Source organism: Lagopus muta, chromosome 1 (genome assembly GCF_023343835.1).
Source record: "Lagopus muta isolate bLagMut1 chromosome 1, bLagMut1 primary, whole genome shotgun sequence".
Classification (NCBI taxonomy): domain Eukaryota; kingdom Metazoa; phylum Chordata; class Aves; order Galliformes; family Phasianidae; genus Lagopus; species Lagopus muta.
In genome coordinates, this window is record NC_064433.1 from 76,747,566 (window position 1) to 76,765,615 (window position 18,050).

An 18,050-nucleotide genomic window follows, 5' to 3' on the forward strand; every position below is an offset into this window, starting at 1 on the left:
GCTGAACTTGTTTGGAAAACACTTAATTTAGATTCTGTTAGTTTTTGATCTAGTTGAAGAAATTATTCTTTTGGCTGCTTTCACTGAGAACTTGAGTTAAAAGCAAATTATAGCTCTCTGATTGCTACAGACCGGAAAACCTTCTCTTTTTTCACTCATAGCAGCTTACTTCTCTATTTCTAATCACAACTGCTGAGTAGCCTGTCTCAGACAAGGAAAACGTGTGCATAGAATCTGATTTCAAATTATTTTCCAATGAAGTTTAATAGGTAATAGATTTAGGATGAATTTTTTTCCCCAGACAGCTTCTTTTTGAATGCCATCTGTAAATTGTGATTCAGAGACAAGAGGCTCAGATATGAATAATGTTTGGTCTATGTCTGGTAAGCACAACTGCTATTGTTAAACTGGGCTTTTATGAGGCTTGTTCCATGTTCATATGCCAACTTAAAGCAAATCTTAATGGATATTGAAGTTAGAATTTCTACTAAGCTGGCATAGTTGAAATGAGATTACAAGAGAAACAAATTTAATGTAAATAAATTGAAAGTACAGAGGAAATAAGTTATCATTTTATCAAAGAATTATATGTAAAAATAGTTAAATAAGCATAACTTCTTTGTCATACAGAAAACTCAAACACAACCTGGCAAGCATGGAATTTGTGGTAAATGGATGGCCATAGATTTCTCTTATTTCCCATGATTGTTATGGAATCAGTCTCAAAATCACCATTCTTGTATAGCAATCCATTCAGCTCTTGTTTTTATTCATCATCAGATCTTAAATCAACTTGGCGGCTTTCAGCAGCTGAGAATTAGGGAAGGACAGTTTTGTTTAATCTCACTAGAGAAAGGTCAGTCCTTGCCAACAAAACTATTTCCTCTTCTACTGATATAAGACCTAGTTAGGCAAACAGAATTGAGTAGAACTTGCCAGCTTTAACTATCAAGCCTTAGTTAAAAAACAAACAAACAAAATGAAAAAACAGTTATTTCCTACAATCAAAGGGCTTTTTCCTACAAGCAAAATCCAAGCAACAGTTCTCTTGAAGACTGGGGCTACACAGGAGTTCAAGGATACCGTGAGTAATACCGACACTTATGAGAAATAAAAGTACTTTGTAGCAAGGGGAATTTCAACTTTAAAAGAGGAACCTTTTGGACAAAAGCTGCATATATGCATTTGCAAGAGGGCAGTGTAGATTTTCTCTGTCCAAGTCTTTCAGCATGTAGTGGAGAACAGAGGAAAGAATGAACATCTATATCATCAAGATCCGTGCTGGAGTATTTTGCTGCCTTTGAGACAGGAAGCCTGAAGAAAGAAATTAGGTACTCCCTAGTATTGTGATACTGCTTTCAATTAACTGTGTTGGCTCTTTTAGTCATGTGATAATGATTTGAGCAGTTACTGAGACAAGCCTTCATAAAGCTCCTACTAATATATAGGAGCATATATTTGTAAAAATGTAATTGCTATTAGGAAAGTAGCTCCACAGCTGCTCTCTACTTAGTTTGAATCACAGCTGCTAATCATTGTAGCTTCACACACACATCCCTTATTCCTTGGAGCAAGATGATCAATTTATAACAGAATGAGGGATTGCCTATGATAGCACTAGCACAATTATTGCTTTAATTCCTAAAGCAGGGCATTGATAATCAGAAACTAAGAAAGTTTTTCTAAGAAAGAAAAAAATAATGTGGATATGCAAGGTGTTTTCTGATTATGTATGTCATAAAAACGGCAATCTCTAATTTATACCAGTAGAAATATCTGTACCAGAGAAATGGGTACTTTGTTCTCATCTACTGTAATGCTGGTGTTTGGGGGAAGGGATCCAAAACCAAAAGGCAAAACCTCTTCCTTTAACTTTGTAAATCATTTAATGTGAGGTGAGAAACACTGTGAGAAAATAAGAATATGTCCCCAGAGTGATTTCTGCTCTAAAACTGGGAGCAGCACAGCTTGGCTTATCTAACTCCATTTCTGAATATCATGTCTTCATTTAATAATTGAGATCTATTGCAGGAAGAAAAATGTAGCTTCTGATTAGTGATGTTCCTGTTTAAGAAGCAGAACGAAGTTTGCAGCATGTGTCTAGCTATGGTTTTTAAAGACACCTATTGAAAATCAAGCATATAATACTTGAGGACCAAACGTATGCTGTATGGCAGCTAAATCCTTTTTGGATGTATTTGGGTATGGGTTAGGAATAAATTGTAAATTCATTCTTTCATGTATGGCATGTATATTTCCCACCCAAAGCACCCAGAAAACTGTCATTTGAGGTTGTCCATGTAATATGTTGTGTAGCCCTGGGGTGAGCTCTGGTCCCAGTACCGTCCATTAATTTACCACCTCCAGGCAAAGTGACTGGAAGTCAGTCTCAGAAGGACAGTCTGGTAGTGAGCATTTCAATTCCCTCTCAGCATGAACTATTGATAAGTGAATCAGGCATTTGAGGTTTCCCAGCTGAGAATTGTGCTTGATTAAAATCAAAGCAAGTGCAGAGGCTGGGAAAGGAGGACAGATGTCACCTGATGAGGTTATCTGTCATGTAGAAGAGCTGGTTCAACTCATTCATCGATTCCGTGACAAGGCATAGCAAGTACACTGACCTGACCTGTCCTGTAGGTGGAACTCCCAGTTAATTCCAATGAGTGTCTCATTCTGGTTGATGATGCTTTTTCTCTCTAAATTCCCCTTGCCGTTTCAGCTAGGTAGAGTACTTGTTCGTGTCCTGAGACTTGTGCCGTAGGACTGTGCATCATTCGGCAGCTGCTGTGGTCTCTTTCAGAGATACAATTCCCTGTGGTTGTGGAGGAAGAATTTTGCTTGCAGAGGCAGTGGAATGCTTCGTGACCTTTGGACCAAAGGTATTGTTTAAATAATTGGTGTTATTTAATTTTCATTTGTAAACCAGATCCTGTGTGTTAGAGCACAGTGATCCTAGAATCATAGAAGAAGTCAGAGGTCTCCTGAAGATCTCATAGATAGCAAAAGGATCTTACTGAAAGAAGGAGTAGTGGGAAGGAAAACAAAATGCATTAACAAATTGAGAATTATGCATACAGACTTATTAAAAATGTAACAACAACATAATAAACCAAATTTAACTTAGAGTAAAAGAATGTTCAGAAAGAGAATGAACTGGAAAAAAATAGCAGTTGATTGCAACAATGCCACTTTCCTGCTGGAAAAACACATAGGAAGCACAAGTTGACTGGATAATGGTATGTTTTGAAAATAATCCATTGTTGGATATTTATGTTGTATGGCCAAGCATTTGAATGGAGGGAATCCTACCATTCTCAGACCTTGTTATGTTAAGGGAATTTCCTTAAGTTGTTCTTTACTTTGATAACACTTGCTCGGATTGACCTGTGTTTGTAACAAAAGAGAAGGCTGAGTCTTATTCACTGATGTCCTGTCTCCAGGAGGTTCACAACAGCTCGTGGAGCTACCCAGCATTGCATGGCATGGAAATTTTAGAAAAATTCCCTACTCAAAAAAAGTCAAAAGAGTAGGTTGCTAGTTTAGTAATCAGTTATATTTTGAGAGCATGGCAAAATAAAACGGAAGGAGAATCTTCCCATAGAAGATATGTACCTGGTGTAATAAAATAAACCAGCCATATGTTCTTGAATACACTTGAAAAGTACATTTTGAAAGGAACTGAAGGAACGTATGAGACAAAGGCCACATATTTTGATAATATGTGTCTTTCAAAAGGCAATGAATACATACAACAGTGAAAATGCAGTAAAAAGAGAGCAAACGAAAACCAAGGGAAAAAAAAAATGATGTAAAGATCTTTTTTATTTACAAATCTTCAGGCTTTGTTGTGCATATATGTGTTGAATTTTGAGTTACAAGAAACAGAAAGCACAAGCCAATTTAAAATGAATTCCAGAGGACTTTCTGGCAGTCATCCTCAAAAAGTAAAAAGGGCAAAATCATCTTTTTTTTCTCTATCTTAGAGTTCTTCAGGTAGAGCATCCCCTTGTATGCAGCAAAATGACTTCTCTCAAACTGCTTTGGGCCAAATGAAAGCAGTCATGAATAGGGACACTGAATTTACATACACTCAAATGGTTTCTTCTCCTTCCAGTAAACAAAGGTTCGAATGGAACTGCTAGCTGCTTACTGACATAATTTCAATTAAAATATTTCTCCATTTTAATCTCTGACATCTACATCTGATTTTTAATTCGTAGTCGTAAGGGCACTGGCAGTAATAGATGACCAAGCTTCAAAAAACAAGACACTTGCCACAGAGTGCCTTTATCTAGTCCTTAGTTAGCAAGGAAAGATGTTTACCTCCCAGAAGACAAACATAACTCTGGATGTCAGGGAAAGATTTTACACTATGGATCTTCGAAGGATTCCTATCACATCCATTGTCACTGGCATCTTGAAAAGGTGCCTCTTCCATTGGATGCAGCCAGCAAGTGATTGGAAAACCATGAAGATACAGAGAGCCACAGTGCTCTGCATTGGAGGAGGGGGCTTGTGCACGGGGCCATTGCGAGGAGCAGATTGTTCCCCATCATTTGCCAGTCGTGCACCATCTTACCTGGACCATTTTGATTCCTTAACAATTCTGGGATATAATCAATCTTTCAGTGGCCTGCAGTTATAAAAAAGAATTGGGCACAGAATTTATATTGAAAATGTCTGAGAAATTGTGTAAGTAGCCAACGCAGAGTGTTTGATTGCCTTTTCTCTTCTCAGCCTTCTGGACCGTGCCTGATAGAACTTGCATCAGCTGATTAAGGATTTTTCTTTAAATAAAGAAAGAGAGTTTTCTCACAACACTGCAGTTTACTGACCCACATCATGGTTCAGCAACTGTCTCTGAAGCAGCTCATCTAAGAGCAACAGAAGTCACACTGTGATCTCCCTCTCCAGGACGTGTGGAAATCCTGAGGGATCTTAGAGCCCCCAACATGCAGGCAGTCCTGCAACCACCATCTAGAAGACAGCAGCCAGGAAACTCTGTGAGACCTTTGAGACTTTTGTCTTCAGCTCCAAAGCTAACCCATAAAGAAAGGCATAAAGAAAGGCATGGAGAAAGTGTTATCTGTTGTGGATTTTTGTGTGTATTTTTTTTCCCTTGAGTTTTGTTTTTCTCACTTATTTTCATTTCCAGTTTTCGTCTTTGCTCCTGTGAGAATGTCATTGTAAAACATGCCTTGTTATAGCAGTACAGTCATTTCTATTTCCAGTTGCTAAACTGTTTTTAATTCACCTCTTCTAAACCTTCACTAGATCAAAAAAAAAAAAAACCCAGGGTTATTGTGTTGGTTATTTTTCTTTGTTTGACTAGAAGTAAAAATTCTTATTCACATGAGAAAAACATGTCTGCTGAGAAGGAGCTCCTGTAGGTTTTTGTGGCATAGGCACAGGCAAGTTGGCACAGGCAATTTTACTTAAATTAGTTGTGTGGTTCAACTGAGTGGGGCCCAGCTGAGATAAACATTCACCACATAGTAGGGCGGTTTGTGCTGGGTTCATGGAGGAGAGGAAAATGATCTCTGCTTATAGCAATGGATCCTGCACAAACTCCCTCTTTTCTGCTATGACTTTGGTGAGTCTCACTGATCACAAAGATCCTCTGGCGCATCCAAGTTTCTGTCTCCTCTTTCCTAAGAAGAGGCTGAATCTGGAAAAAAATATGGTTTTGTGTTTTGCAGTACACACACAGAAAACACAACAGCTGACGGAGGGAAATTCTGTGTTAAACAGAAAAATACACTTGCTCCCAGAAATCTGTGGTAAAAAAGATCAAAGTGTACAAGCTTAAAATAAAACATGGCAAAAAAAAAAGGGGAAACCAGAAGACAGCAATCACACTTCTTTTTTCATGTAAGAGCTGAAGAGTTTTTACACCTTCTCCACTAAAAAAGAGCCTTCTTTGGAATAATTCAGAAAGGAGAGTGGAGCACCTTGGATGGCATGGTATGAAGGCTTCTCCCAGGTATGTGGAAATAGCACAGGAAAAACACAAAGGCACTGCTGTCCATCAGCTGTAAGCCAGTAGAAGCAGGAGCAGTTCTCTCACCTATAAATAAGAAATACTTGGAGAAAGGGCCTTGACTGTTAAACAAGATCATATAGGTTCACTATGTGAATTCAGTCACAGAAGTGTTCTGCTTATGAGATGAGTCAAAAGGCTTTTTTTTCTTAAATAGATACTTATTTTTCTTGACCAAACCAGGTGACACGTAGCCACAACTCTTTAAACCCTGCAGGATTGATTTCAGTTGTCTTTCATTATAGTGAAGGAAAGGTTCCTGTTACACAATGGAAGGTTACCCATTTCATCATTTCTGGTAGTTGACATCATTGTGCTGCCTGTCTCCACCACCGACTTCTCCTGTGTCACCCTCTCCTCTTCCTCTGCTTTCAATTCCCCATCTTCTTCCGTGCTCAGATAAGGGCAGGCATGCTCCCCATTCCTCTCTCCTCTCTGCCAGTTGTTCTGGGCACTCTGGCCCTTTGCAGTCCATAGACTCTGTGCCCTTCCCATGGCATACCCAGTAATCTTGAACCTCACCACAGTCATGTAAACCAGAGGTCTGTCATAGCATGCTTCTGGTTGCTAATGGCTGTTAAAGAGCAGAGAAGCATTTCCACTAGTTGAAGGGAAATGTGAGATTAACTTTCTCAAAAATCTCTCTCAAAACTTCTTCCTGTTTTACTGCTACTTGGGGAGCACTGGAGAAGGCACTGCAGTGTTTTCAGCCTCTAAAATACTTCTTTAATTTTTCCTTCTTACAGCATCATGGAGGTCTGCATATTCTTTCTTTTTGCCATAATACTGCTCCCAGGTAAGAGGCAGATTTTTAATTGTAAAAAATGTTTAGATTATTTGTGTCCTGCTATGTGATACATTTACATTTACTTTGATGCTCCTTCTTTAGTAGTAATTAGCAATTTCAGTTGTAAAATCAAAGTCATATAATCTGTGTGATATGTATTTAAACTGTGAGCAGGGACTCTATTAAAAAAAATGTAGAAAGTACTTTCTTCAATTTTGTATCTTTACATTATACATTCTTCGTGTTGCTCTTAAATCTTCAATTTAAATCTATTTTTGAGAACATGTGTATATCCCCTCTGTATATAAGAGAGGACAGCAGTATTGAACTAAAGACTGACAGCTTGATAAGGAATAAATGGAGTTTTAGGCAGCTATGAAGATCACTGCAGTCTTGTGCTCCAGAAAATCAGTCAAAACTTTGATTCAGGAGAGAAACAGTGCATCTTCTGAACACAGCAAATGTGTTTGTATCTGCTAGAACAGAGGTCTGCATTTCTCATGACAAGAAAAGATTATTCTCCCAGCCCATCTCTACCCCATTATATCAGTGGATATAGGTTGTGATGGAAGTAGGAGAATAATTATCCTGTATGTAATATAGTCCATTCTTTTGATGCATGAAGGCATAATCGTGTTTATTGACTATTTCTGTTAACAAGTTCAGCAACAGGGCTGTTAAATCCGACATTTAATTTGCCATTAAACTCTGGATTAATTACAGAATAGTTAAATCTGACATTTAATTTGTCATTAAACTTAGATTAATTCTTCAGTGAAACAGAAAGCTTTTCCTGTTTCTGACCTCCTGGCCATATATTCCCTAGACACCAACATATACCACATATGCTGCATTCACACTGTCTTCAAAACTGCAGCGCTGTGTTGTTTCCTGAAGAGAATGAACTCGAGTTTTGAAAAACAAATTATGCAGTTGCCTCATTCACAACAGAATCTCATTGCTTACACATTTGAGAACAGTGTGGAGCTGTGGCCTTTTGCCTGAAGTTAAATCTTCCAAAATACAGACTGTCCCTGGCTCTGAGTGGTGAGCCTGCCTTGGAAAGTGAAATATAGGAAGGAAAATAAGACACGGATTTATGACCTGAATGCCACAAGACTAAGTGCATCGGTGTGAAGAAGTATGTATCCTCTCATAGGTAGTGGAGAATTTGTCTAAATGCTGGTGGGTTTATGCTACTGTCACTAAGTATTGCCTCCATGACTGCAAGCATTTGGTATTCTTTTGCAGCTGATGGAAATCTTAATTTCTTCTCTTTTTTTTTATTTATTTAAGGTATTGCTGCCAATGTACATCACGTGAAGTCATTTCTCAATCACACTGCATACCTATCTTGCTATTTCCCAAACACTCAGAAAACTGACATAAGCAATATAATAGTTTTTTGGCAAAAAGGTACGGGTGAAGTGGTACACGAAGTTTACCTTGGCCAGGAAATATATGATCACCTTAGTCCTAAATACATAAATCGTACCAAGATGGATATGGACAAATGGACTTTGCAATTGTTAAATGTAAGGATTGTGGATGAGGGGCAGTATAAATGTATTATTATGCACATGGACCAGGGACCAAAAAAGATCATACACGAATCTGAGTGCTTACTGCACATCACTGGTAAGTAATTTCTGCTAATTGTCATCTGGTTTGGTTTTGTTGTTGTTGTTGTTTTGTGAGCTTGTTTGTTTGTTTTATTTTCTTTTTAGGTTTCTGTCATTTTGTTTAGTTCAAACATGGACTGTTCCCATGCCACTGGGGGGTCTAGCTGAAGTGGAGAGAATTTCTAAAGTGGATAGAAGTGCTTCTTCTCAGTTTCTTTCTCAGAAAATTCTCATTGAGAATTTGGTAGAAGTTTGGTAGAAGTAGAAAAAAAGAGGAAATAATTTGCTCAATATTACACATTCCTGACTCCCACCCTGTCACACTGTATAGTGAAAAGCACCCTGCCTTCTTCATCTTGCTCCCTGCAAGTTTTATGGCTTCTAGGACTCCAGAAAATACAGTTTTTATTTGCATCTGAAGCACTGACTTCTATTAAAAGCAATAGCATTAAGAATGTTGGTGGTAAATTACAGTTGAAACATAAAAAGTTTTCTGCAAATATCCAGCTATTTTATGACGATATAAATCATAGGAAAAATGTAGAAAAGAGCAGCTAATATGTGGAGGAGTAGAACATCATATGCTCAGTTATGGAAGGACTGAAAATATCTCTGCAGAAAAAAATTCAGGCATTGATCAGACTCAGCTTGATTTCTGGCACAATATCAGAGGCAAGGACAGACTACAGGCGAGTAGGGTTCAGTGACGAAGTAATCTTTTCCTAGTATTTTTTCAGATTTTTAGGAATTGCATCCTTATATAATGTTTTTCTATTTTATATTATTTTCTTTGTCACCTTTGTGTGTATGTTCTCTCTTCCATTTGGACAGTGGTAACATTAATAACAGCAGCTTCTGATTTCTACTGGTGTTCTCAGGCTTCAAAAGAATGTAGGCCATGTGCAACAGCAGCCAGAAAGATCACCACGATGCTTGAGACTATTTAGCACTGTACTACCAGCAAGTGTTCCCTTGATGCACAAGCAAATAGGAAACGCAGGTTGTTAATTCTAATTTTCACAGAATTTACACGATGAATATTTTCAGCAGCTTCAGACCTTAGAGACTTACAATTTGCACTCAATAGCAAGTCCTCAATTAATTTAACACGTTGCAGAAGTCTCATACATAGGCATTAAAACTCTCCCAAACCTTTGATATAGGAAGCGTGTTTAAAATTATTTGCTTCTTTGTTTCTTTCGAATGTCTTTCTCTTCAGTAACTTCCCAAAAGAAGGTAGAATATAGGGGTCAATTAAAATAAAAAATAATTAGAAAAAATACAAACGTTGAAGTGTATCTCTGCCTGTTTCTTAGGTAGAATCGCATAGAATATGTGGAAGGCTATTTATGTGGTATGAAGTTTCACACTTAAAGTGGACTTAAGAAAGTTTGAGTGTAGTACAAGAGGGAAAGGTCAGTCAAACAAACCAATCTCTTGGTGACCAAATCTATTCCAAATACCTAAGTATCTTCTAACGTAACTTAGGTATGTTATTTATGTGTATATATATATATACAGGACAAGGTACAGATAGATGGATATATAGTGTATGTATTGTTTACAGACAAGATTATTTATGTAAGAACTATGAACACAGATCATTCTCCAGAAAGAGAGGGCTTCATAATGAAAAGTTTTGTAAAACAGACAGGAAGGGATCATTTGAGAAGCTGCTTAACTGGAAATTCTGATGTTTATGTATAGTACATCTCTAGTGTTTACTTAAGATGGATCCATAAGGGAAGCAGATGAGACAATGAAAGCTATTTCAAAACATGTGCTGTTGCTGTTGGTGGTGAAACTTGTGCTGGAATAGATACTACAGTATCTGTCCTCATTTTAGAGGGATTGTTGAAAAACATAAAAGCATGAATAAAATCTCTTCTAAAGATACCTGAGGGCTGGAAAAAACATACAGTTCAACTAGAGATGTTAAATGATCAATCTGATCACCTTCTAACTAAGAAAACTGAGGAGACTCTTATTTTCAGAGAGCGACTACCCAAAGTACACATTCAATACTGGATAATTAAAGGGCTAATTAATTCAGTGAAGATATAAGAGCTATTAGAAACACAGGAGAAGTAAGCCATGCAGTCATTTCAGAATGCAGAAACAAAACAAGTCAGAGTGATAACACTGCTCGAAAAATATTAAAGTCTTGATGGATCTATCGTCTCTTGAGGTATTTCAGTCTGTAGCCTATTTGGAAGACATTATCTTCAGTTACAGATTCAAATTCACTGGGGCTCGGCTTAGAGCCTGGATCTGACACTTCAAATGTGTATACTGAAGAATCAGACCATCCATTACACTCATATCTCTCTAAGAAACTCCTGCCTCTTCTCCATATAGTTTTTAGTACTAAAAGACTTTAATATCAACATACTTCAGTATTTTCAATGAAGTTTTGAGCCTGAAACTTCTTTTGCTTTGATTAAAAGCTATCATTATCCTTCACATCACATGTTTGAATAGTCCTTTCCAGTCCTTTTTCACCAATTTTTTATTGCTTGGGAAACTCTTTTTTTAAAGCAACAGGGAAGTTTTTCATTGAGTGAGATCCAATGGCACAGAGTAAAGGAACCTGTACGGTAGTCACTTTCACATAAAAAGTCAAGCTGAGCAGGCCAGGTTCATTTATTATGAGGTACCAATTGGTCTAGAAAAGGTAAGAGAGACAGTCTGACTATCTGGCTGATATGATCTATGTCACTTCTTCTTGTCAAAGACAAGAAGAAGCAAGTCTATGTGTGCAGCCAAAACATAACAAACCCTTCTTGGGACCCACAATGCTTTCCTAGGAAAACTGTTTAGGTGTGATTCCACATGAAAATCTCAAAATATTGACAGGCACTGTCACAAGATGGAGTACGTCTGACTCATGATGCTTTTTCTTTGGTCTGTTTCAGCCAACTATAGTCAGCCTGTGATAGCACAGCTACACAGTGGGGAACCAAAGCCCAGTGAGAACCTGAATCTTTCCTGTTCTTCCAGCGGAGGTTATCCAGAGCCCAAGCAGATGATTTGGATAATTTCAAGTGAAAACATAACAGATAGGCTTATACAACGCATGGATGTCTTACAGGATGCTGTAACAAAGCTGTATAATGTTACCAGCAAGCTGAATATCCCAGTTCCTACAAATACACTCACTAATATTAGCTGTTTGCTTCACCTTGGAGAGCAGCAGGGGAGCCTTACCTCAGTGCCACTAGTCATAGGTGAGTTTTCATTTGCTCATTCTGATTTTTGCACAGGTAGGAGCTGAGAATGCTTTAGTAGAAATGATCACAGGTGGCAACATAGCCCTAAGTAGCAGAAGGGGCTACTTACAGGGCTTCTATGTTTGTCATCCTGTTCACTGATAATCACGACCACCAAATTCCCTCTTCTGTCTTTCCATGGGAAGCCTTATTACAGAAAGGAGAGCACAGAGAGAAGGAAGGTTACTGCTGCACAGAACAGAGCACAGTCTTGTTCACCTATCCCCAAATGCTGCTGCAGCAACAAAGCAAACTAAATACATGGCTTAGGATTCAGCCTGTCTCTGGAGGTGGTGTTGAGCTGTTCAGATAGAGCTGAATCACGGAGGACTGCTGAGGTTTGAGAAGCATCTGGAAATCAGCCTGGGGCCTTTTCCAGTTGAGTTTTAAATCTCTCTCAGGATGGGACTCCACAACCTCTTTCAACAAATTGTTCCAGTGTTTGACGACTCTCACACTGCAAACGTGTTTTTTTTTCTGATGTATAAGTTCTTGAGCTGCTGCTCCTAATCTCTTTCTAGAGAGAGGCAGAGGGCTGAACAGAAGAGTCCCTTGGACCAAATTTGGCTCACAAGCTGTAAAATAGACTATACTGAACTAAAATGTAAAGGCCACAAAACTTTGATGGGTTTTGGAAGTATTCCTAGTGGTTTCCACAACATTTGGCAGAATACAGTGTGAATTCCAAAATGACCATTTGGGGATTTTTCTTTTTCTCTGGGATTGTGCCTCTTTTCAGACACCTCTTGCAAGAAATTCAGACTCTGTGCCATCCCAAATGTTCCCTAATGATCAGAGTGTCAGTTGTGTGTAGATATTCTTTGTGTGCCTCACAGTTTACTTTACCCTTTCTAACTGAAAAACTACATGCCAGAGTGAGCCCTCATGAATATCATGATGCTGTAACATTCTCCTGGATTCATTTTTTATACATTTGTATTCATAAGCTATGGCACAAATATATCAAAATAGAATTGCTTCCCACTTCAGTCATTTGCCTTGCCCATCTCCTTTAAGACTGTGTTGAATGTGGAATGCTGTTATTCACCTGATGGGAACAAGAAACCCAAAAGGACTGGTAACACTGCAGAAAGCCTATTAGAGAAGTTTACTACTTACTTACAGGCTTCCCCATTTACTGCTTACTTACTACTCTGGATGGAAAAAAGATTTACCAAAAAGATCTACAAATCAGTTTTCTTCACTAAACTTTAACTAGAGGATTCAGTCATCACTGCTATATATGGCAAACTGCCTTTGATGTCCTTACACTCCAGGATTTTATAAATTATAACACAGAAGTCTTCGGAGGTTTGCAAAGCTCTACATGTTGCTCAAAGTATTAACACCTCCTCTAATATTAGCCATAGTAGTGCCTCCTCCTCTTCCCTGTTCAGTTCTTCTCATCCCTGACTTTAAGAAGTAGCCACCTAATAAACAGAAATGGTGGATAAGAAACTAACAACTCTAGAGAAAAAGACCTTTATTCAGTGACAATTGCAGCCGTGTCACTTGCTATCCCTAGCAACCAAAACCTCAAAAGCAAAATAACCAGAAACAGAAGGAAACTCCCGTGCATTCCCTAGCTCTCTCACATCCCTTAGAGCTTTTCATTAAGCTTTGATCTTTGGTTCAACAGATACTACATAGTAACATATCCCAGGCTATTTAAATTTTCAGTAGCAGAGTAGTAGTAGCCTAGCACTGGCATCATAGGCTCTTGTATTAATCAAGCTGCCAATCTCTCACATAACCCAAACATCAGAAATAGCACTTTTCGTTACTGTTGCTGAAGTGGTTGTTAGCCGTGGTGCACCTGCTAGCTACTGGGGAAAAACAAACACAAAACAAAACAAGACATATGGAGAGTGATTTCCTAGCATTATTAAATACTGTAAAAGCAAAGGATAATTAGGGCCCTTCTATAAACTTCTAATTTACATAAATTTGGGTTAGGATGGGTTAAGCTAATTCTTGGCAAATTAAATCTTTGCTACATGCATCTTCTCTCTTCTCTTATTCAGAGATACAGGCAGAAAAAATGGAACCGGTGAAAGTAAATTTCTTTGGCCCACTTATAGCTGTAATTGTACTGATCACACTTCTTCTGGGTTTTTTGATATTGAAGAACAGAAATATCTCATCTACCAGCCAGAGTAAGTAATTACTTGTCACTCAGCTCTTCTCTAAATCACAGGCTTTGCTTTCTTTTTTCAATGAACCTTTTGTCTACATTCAGCTGCTGACAGAAAGCTGAGTTTTATGCCGGACTTAAACTTCCTTGGACAAATTAGTTCCTGAAACATCCCATCCATCCAGCAGTAAATCCAAACACCTTTCTCATGTCTCACCCTGTAATCCATTTCTCCTTCTTTGTGCTCTGTTAGACTGCCATGGCACAAGCTTTATTATTTTGTCCTGCAGCTTCATCTTTTATTATGGCTTATTGGTAGATTTGGTTCCTAAAATCATTGATTTATATAAGTCTTTGTTTGTCCATCACCATCTGTAAGAAAAGTACAGCTGGGAGAGGGATGAGAGAGGATCTGCATTATGTACAGGCAGTTCTATCATCACTGAGGTGAAGAACCCAGAACATTGGTCCAACACAGGCGGCCCAGCAGTGAACCATACTTACAACAGAAACAGCAAGTGATCTTTGCATTCCATTTCTCTGTTTTATTGCAACACTAGGTCTCAGCAGTCCAGGCTTCATTCTGCACTGAGAAGATGATTATGCTGACATCATAATCTATCCCTTTTTGTATTAAGAAGGGAATTAATTCCTCAGAATCAGTCCTGCTTTCTTGCACACCCAAGGGTCCTGAGGCCCTTCTCATTCTTTCTCCAAATCCTGTGATAAGAGAACATTTATCATTAACTATTTCAGCTCCTCTCTCTCATATTTCTGTAAATCACATCTTCTTCTATTTCAGGTGTCAGTCTCGCAGTCTAAAAGGTCCAGCTTGAAATAGAGGCCAGCAGCTATAGACTGCTGACTGGGAACCATTTCTGCACATAGTGAGGTCTGAGGTCCCACTGTTTCAGATGCCGTGCCAGAACAAGAATCCTCTCCAAACACCCTGCAGAACAACATGTAATATTTCCATCTGATGACTGAAGTCCACTGTCCAGTGTTCTTTGCTTTTATTTTTGCTATAGAACAGTAGCAAATACAGTACTCTATCTGTCCCTATGAGTTTTTTCTACCCTTTGGGGAAAACTCTCCTGATTTAATGGGCTTTTTGGTTGAACAACTGTCAGTGCTCACCTCAGTCTTCTACATTCTTAATTGGCACACACATGAATTTTCCTGGCTCCTGGTGCAGTTACTCTGGCTGCAGTCCTGATCACTAAGAGGAAATGCCACCTTGGACCTTCCTGCACTCAGTGGCTTGATTCACTTCTGAATGGATCAATGTGGTTTTACCTTCTGTGGTACTACCTAGATATAAAGAACTGAATTTAGTGATCTCATTAAATCTGGAAAGAGGAGATGAAAACTTTGCCATCCACATGCCACAAAAAAAAAAAAGAAAAAAGAAAAGAAAAAAAAATAAAGAGACCTTTCTTCCAAAACAAAGATGTATTTAGCAACTGGACAGGTAGGAAGATGGTGAGATATGAAGGGCAGAAATCTACCCACGTTGTCAACAGTAACAAATAAGAAGAGAAGCACAGCAAGCCACTGCTCCAACTGTTATAAGTACAAAATATCTTCTTTTCATTGTTTTCTTTTGCTTTGTTTTTTGCTGAGACTCCTTCACCCTTTGACAAGGCCACAGAAAACAGCCTAGCACTTAGCAGCACTACTCTCACTGTGGCAGGTTTTTTAAGGGCAGAGGCTGACTTGGAAGAATCCTGAGCGTCTGCATAAGGAGAAGCTGTTTAAAAGTCTAAGCGCTCCTCAAGATCCTGCAGTCTTCAGTTGTATGGTTGTGTTTGACACCTGTGAATGTTTTGCTGTATCTTTCATTATGCTCTGTGACACTGTAAAATGCTGTCAGTGAGAGTCAGTGAAGAGAGCAGAACAGCAAGGACTGCAGAAGTGAATGTCTCAGAAATAGGGTTGGGCCCTAACCTGTGAATCACTGACCTTGCTGAAAATATGATCAGAGTCAGGGTATTTAATCATGGGCCATAAATGCTCCGGGCTTTGTACCAGCAACTTTCTTGTACATTCCATGGTAGAAAAAGGAACTTAAAGACACTGCCCCACCTTCTGAGAAAAGCCATGAAATTTCCATAGGGCATTTAAAACTAGAAATAACTGAAAGAAAAAAATTGTTTTGAATGTAATTTTTTGTTATTATACCTTTAAAAAAAAAAAAAAAATCCAAAATTAACATTTTATGAATACTGACCAGATGCTGTACTACAGGTTTTTTTCAGATGGATGCAGGGATAGCATATTAAAGCATGAGGTATCATTCGTGTAGAAATCCAGATATACAAAGTTAGGCAAAGCAGATACTGAAAAAAATAATAAGTGGGGCATGTTCCAGTTTGGTTGACTGTCTTCTCTCTTTCTTAATTTGGCTTCCAAGTTTAAAGATACAGCAATCCATACATGATGCTATGCTCAACTACGGGGTATAGTTTTACCTTTCATTTATTTGTTCCATTCAAAATGTTCCAGCCCTCAATCTTGAACAATGTCTGCATTTTATTTTCTGCAATGCTACTGGCAACTTTCAAGAAAAATGCAGAAGATCTGAGACAATTTCTTTTGAGATCTTGATTGTCCATAATATGGACATTAACATTACATTCTTAAGACAAAATTCAGCTCAGATTTGCATTCTGGGGACATAAATTCTCCACTGTTCCTACTTGGAAAAAATATTCTTTCCTGTGAAGTGATGTTAAGAATTGCTAAACTCCACCTCAGTTTCACCTTTATTTCCACCTGACTAAGAGAATTTGCATGTTATCTGGAGTTTGTAAAACCATTTGGGAGTCAGTTCATTAAGCTATTATGCCAACAAGCCAAACATTTTTATTCAGATTAGTATCATTCAAATTATCTGAAAAGTCACAGCTCTTATTTTCATGTAAGGTTTTATATTTGATAGCAAAGTTATTTAATGACATTAAAATATACGTATTTTTCTGTGTTGGTGATTTACTCTCCTGCTGTTAAAGCAGTGTACTGGGGAATAGCTACACTCCGTGTTCTCGGGGAGGAAATAATCTCAGAATCCACTCTCAGAAGCAACTAATAAGAAGGGTATTGCTGCAATGACCCAGAACAGAACAGTGTTTCAGTTGTCCATTCACAGAGCTGGATATAAACTCACAGCTATGAGTATGCATCCAACCCGGACCTACTAGCATATATACCTCAAAGATAAAATATCAGATTGCAGCCTAAAAACTTGACCTTTTGATCCCATGCTGCAGGTTGCTAAACGTATCTCCAATGGGTCCTTCAATCTCCTCAAACTCTCGGTCACTATTTGATTCCATAAATAAAGCTTGTATCAAATAGCCAGGTGTACTAACTCGGGAAGATACTCACCAGGTTTCTCTTGGTCCTTTTAACACATGCTGTTATTCAGTTTGCTTTTTCACCCTAACATTTTGCTTCCCACTGAAATCATTCTTCAGCTCAAATCATCACTAACATGGAAGTCTTGCCTGAGCAACAGCTAGAGTCCACATTATTGCTACAAACAACAAGCCTCATATGACTTTCATCTTTGAAATGACTAGATTCACACAAGCACCCCGTAGACTTTCACTCTCAACCTCAAAACTCTCATCAGCCTTGATGTGCAGCTTGTCACGCGTAAGGCGTAAAAACCATCACTGACCTTTTGTGTTTGTCCATAGTAAGAAACAATAGCCAGCTCATGAAGAAGGCATCTGGAAATCTATGCCAGGACTCAGAGTCCTTCTCAAACACATTCACTTAAACAAAATAAAAACAACAACAAATCAAAATAAAACAAACACAAAAAATTACCACTACCATCTGACTACTAACGCTGCCATAAACTACCATCAGCCATCACTCAATGGGCTGGGTTTATTTGTTCCTAATTAGTGAAGTTGTTTATTTCCCCCTTTCTCTAAGAAGAAAATCACTTGCCACCCCTCTATTGCAGGCTGCCAACTTTCTTCTATTACCTTACCAATTTCACTGCCTCCTCTTTTCTTGGTCTTGAAACCATTCCTAAATACCTTCTGCACCTAAAGAATGTTAAAAAGCAATGAGCTTCAGAGGAAATCTGAGTTCATATTTATTTAAATGCATTAATCCTCTGGGCTATTGTGGTAATGAGAACAGCAGTAAGGCACAAGGAAATGTGTAGCTGAGGTGCCAATTT

At 38.3% G+C, this 18,050-nt stretch overlaps 1 protein-coding gene across 7 annotated transcripts; it reads left to right on the top strand.

Moving 5' to 3' along the window:
• The first annotated feature begins 911 nt into the window (after positions 1 to 911).
• Positions 912 to 16,070, top strand: CD86 (CD86 molecule). Of its 7 annotated transcripts, none has more exons than XM_048933458.1 (8): positions 912 to 1,084; positions 2,720 to 2,879; positions 4,738 to 5,983; positions 6,787 to 6,836; positions 8,124 to 8,465; positions 11,365 to 11,676; positions 13,743 to 13,874; positions 14,655 to 16,070. In XM_048933458.1, exons 3-8 carry the CDS (start codon positions 5,967 to 5,969, stop codon positions 14,672 to 14,674), a joined length of 873 nt encoding a protein of 290 aa, XP_048789415.1. In that variant the 5' UTR covers positions 912 to 1,084; positions 2,720 to 2,879; positions 4,738 to 5,966; the 3' UTR covers positions 14,675 to 16,070. The 7 variants fall into 7 exon arrangements, with proteins under 7 accessions (XP_048789415.1, XP_048789416.1, XP_048789418.1 ...); XM_048933459.1 differs by having other exon boundaries at positions 2,724 to 2,879; XM_048933461.1 differs by having other exon boundaries at positions 2,801 to 2,879.
• Positions 16,071 to 18,050: the final 1,980 nt, after the last annotated feature.

Bases quoted from the DNA above. Each gene is read 5' to 3' on its own strand.
- CD86 (XM_048933458.1), top strand. The intron at 6,837-8,123 runs GTAAGAGGCAGA...TATTTATTTAAG, and splicing joins TGCCATAATACTGCTCCCAG to GTATTGCTGCCAATGTACAT. The intron at 13,875-14,654 runs GTAAGTAATTAC...CTTCTATTTCAG, and splicing joins TATCTCATCTACCAGCCAGA to GTGTCAGTCTCGCAGTCTAA.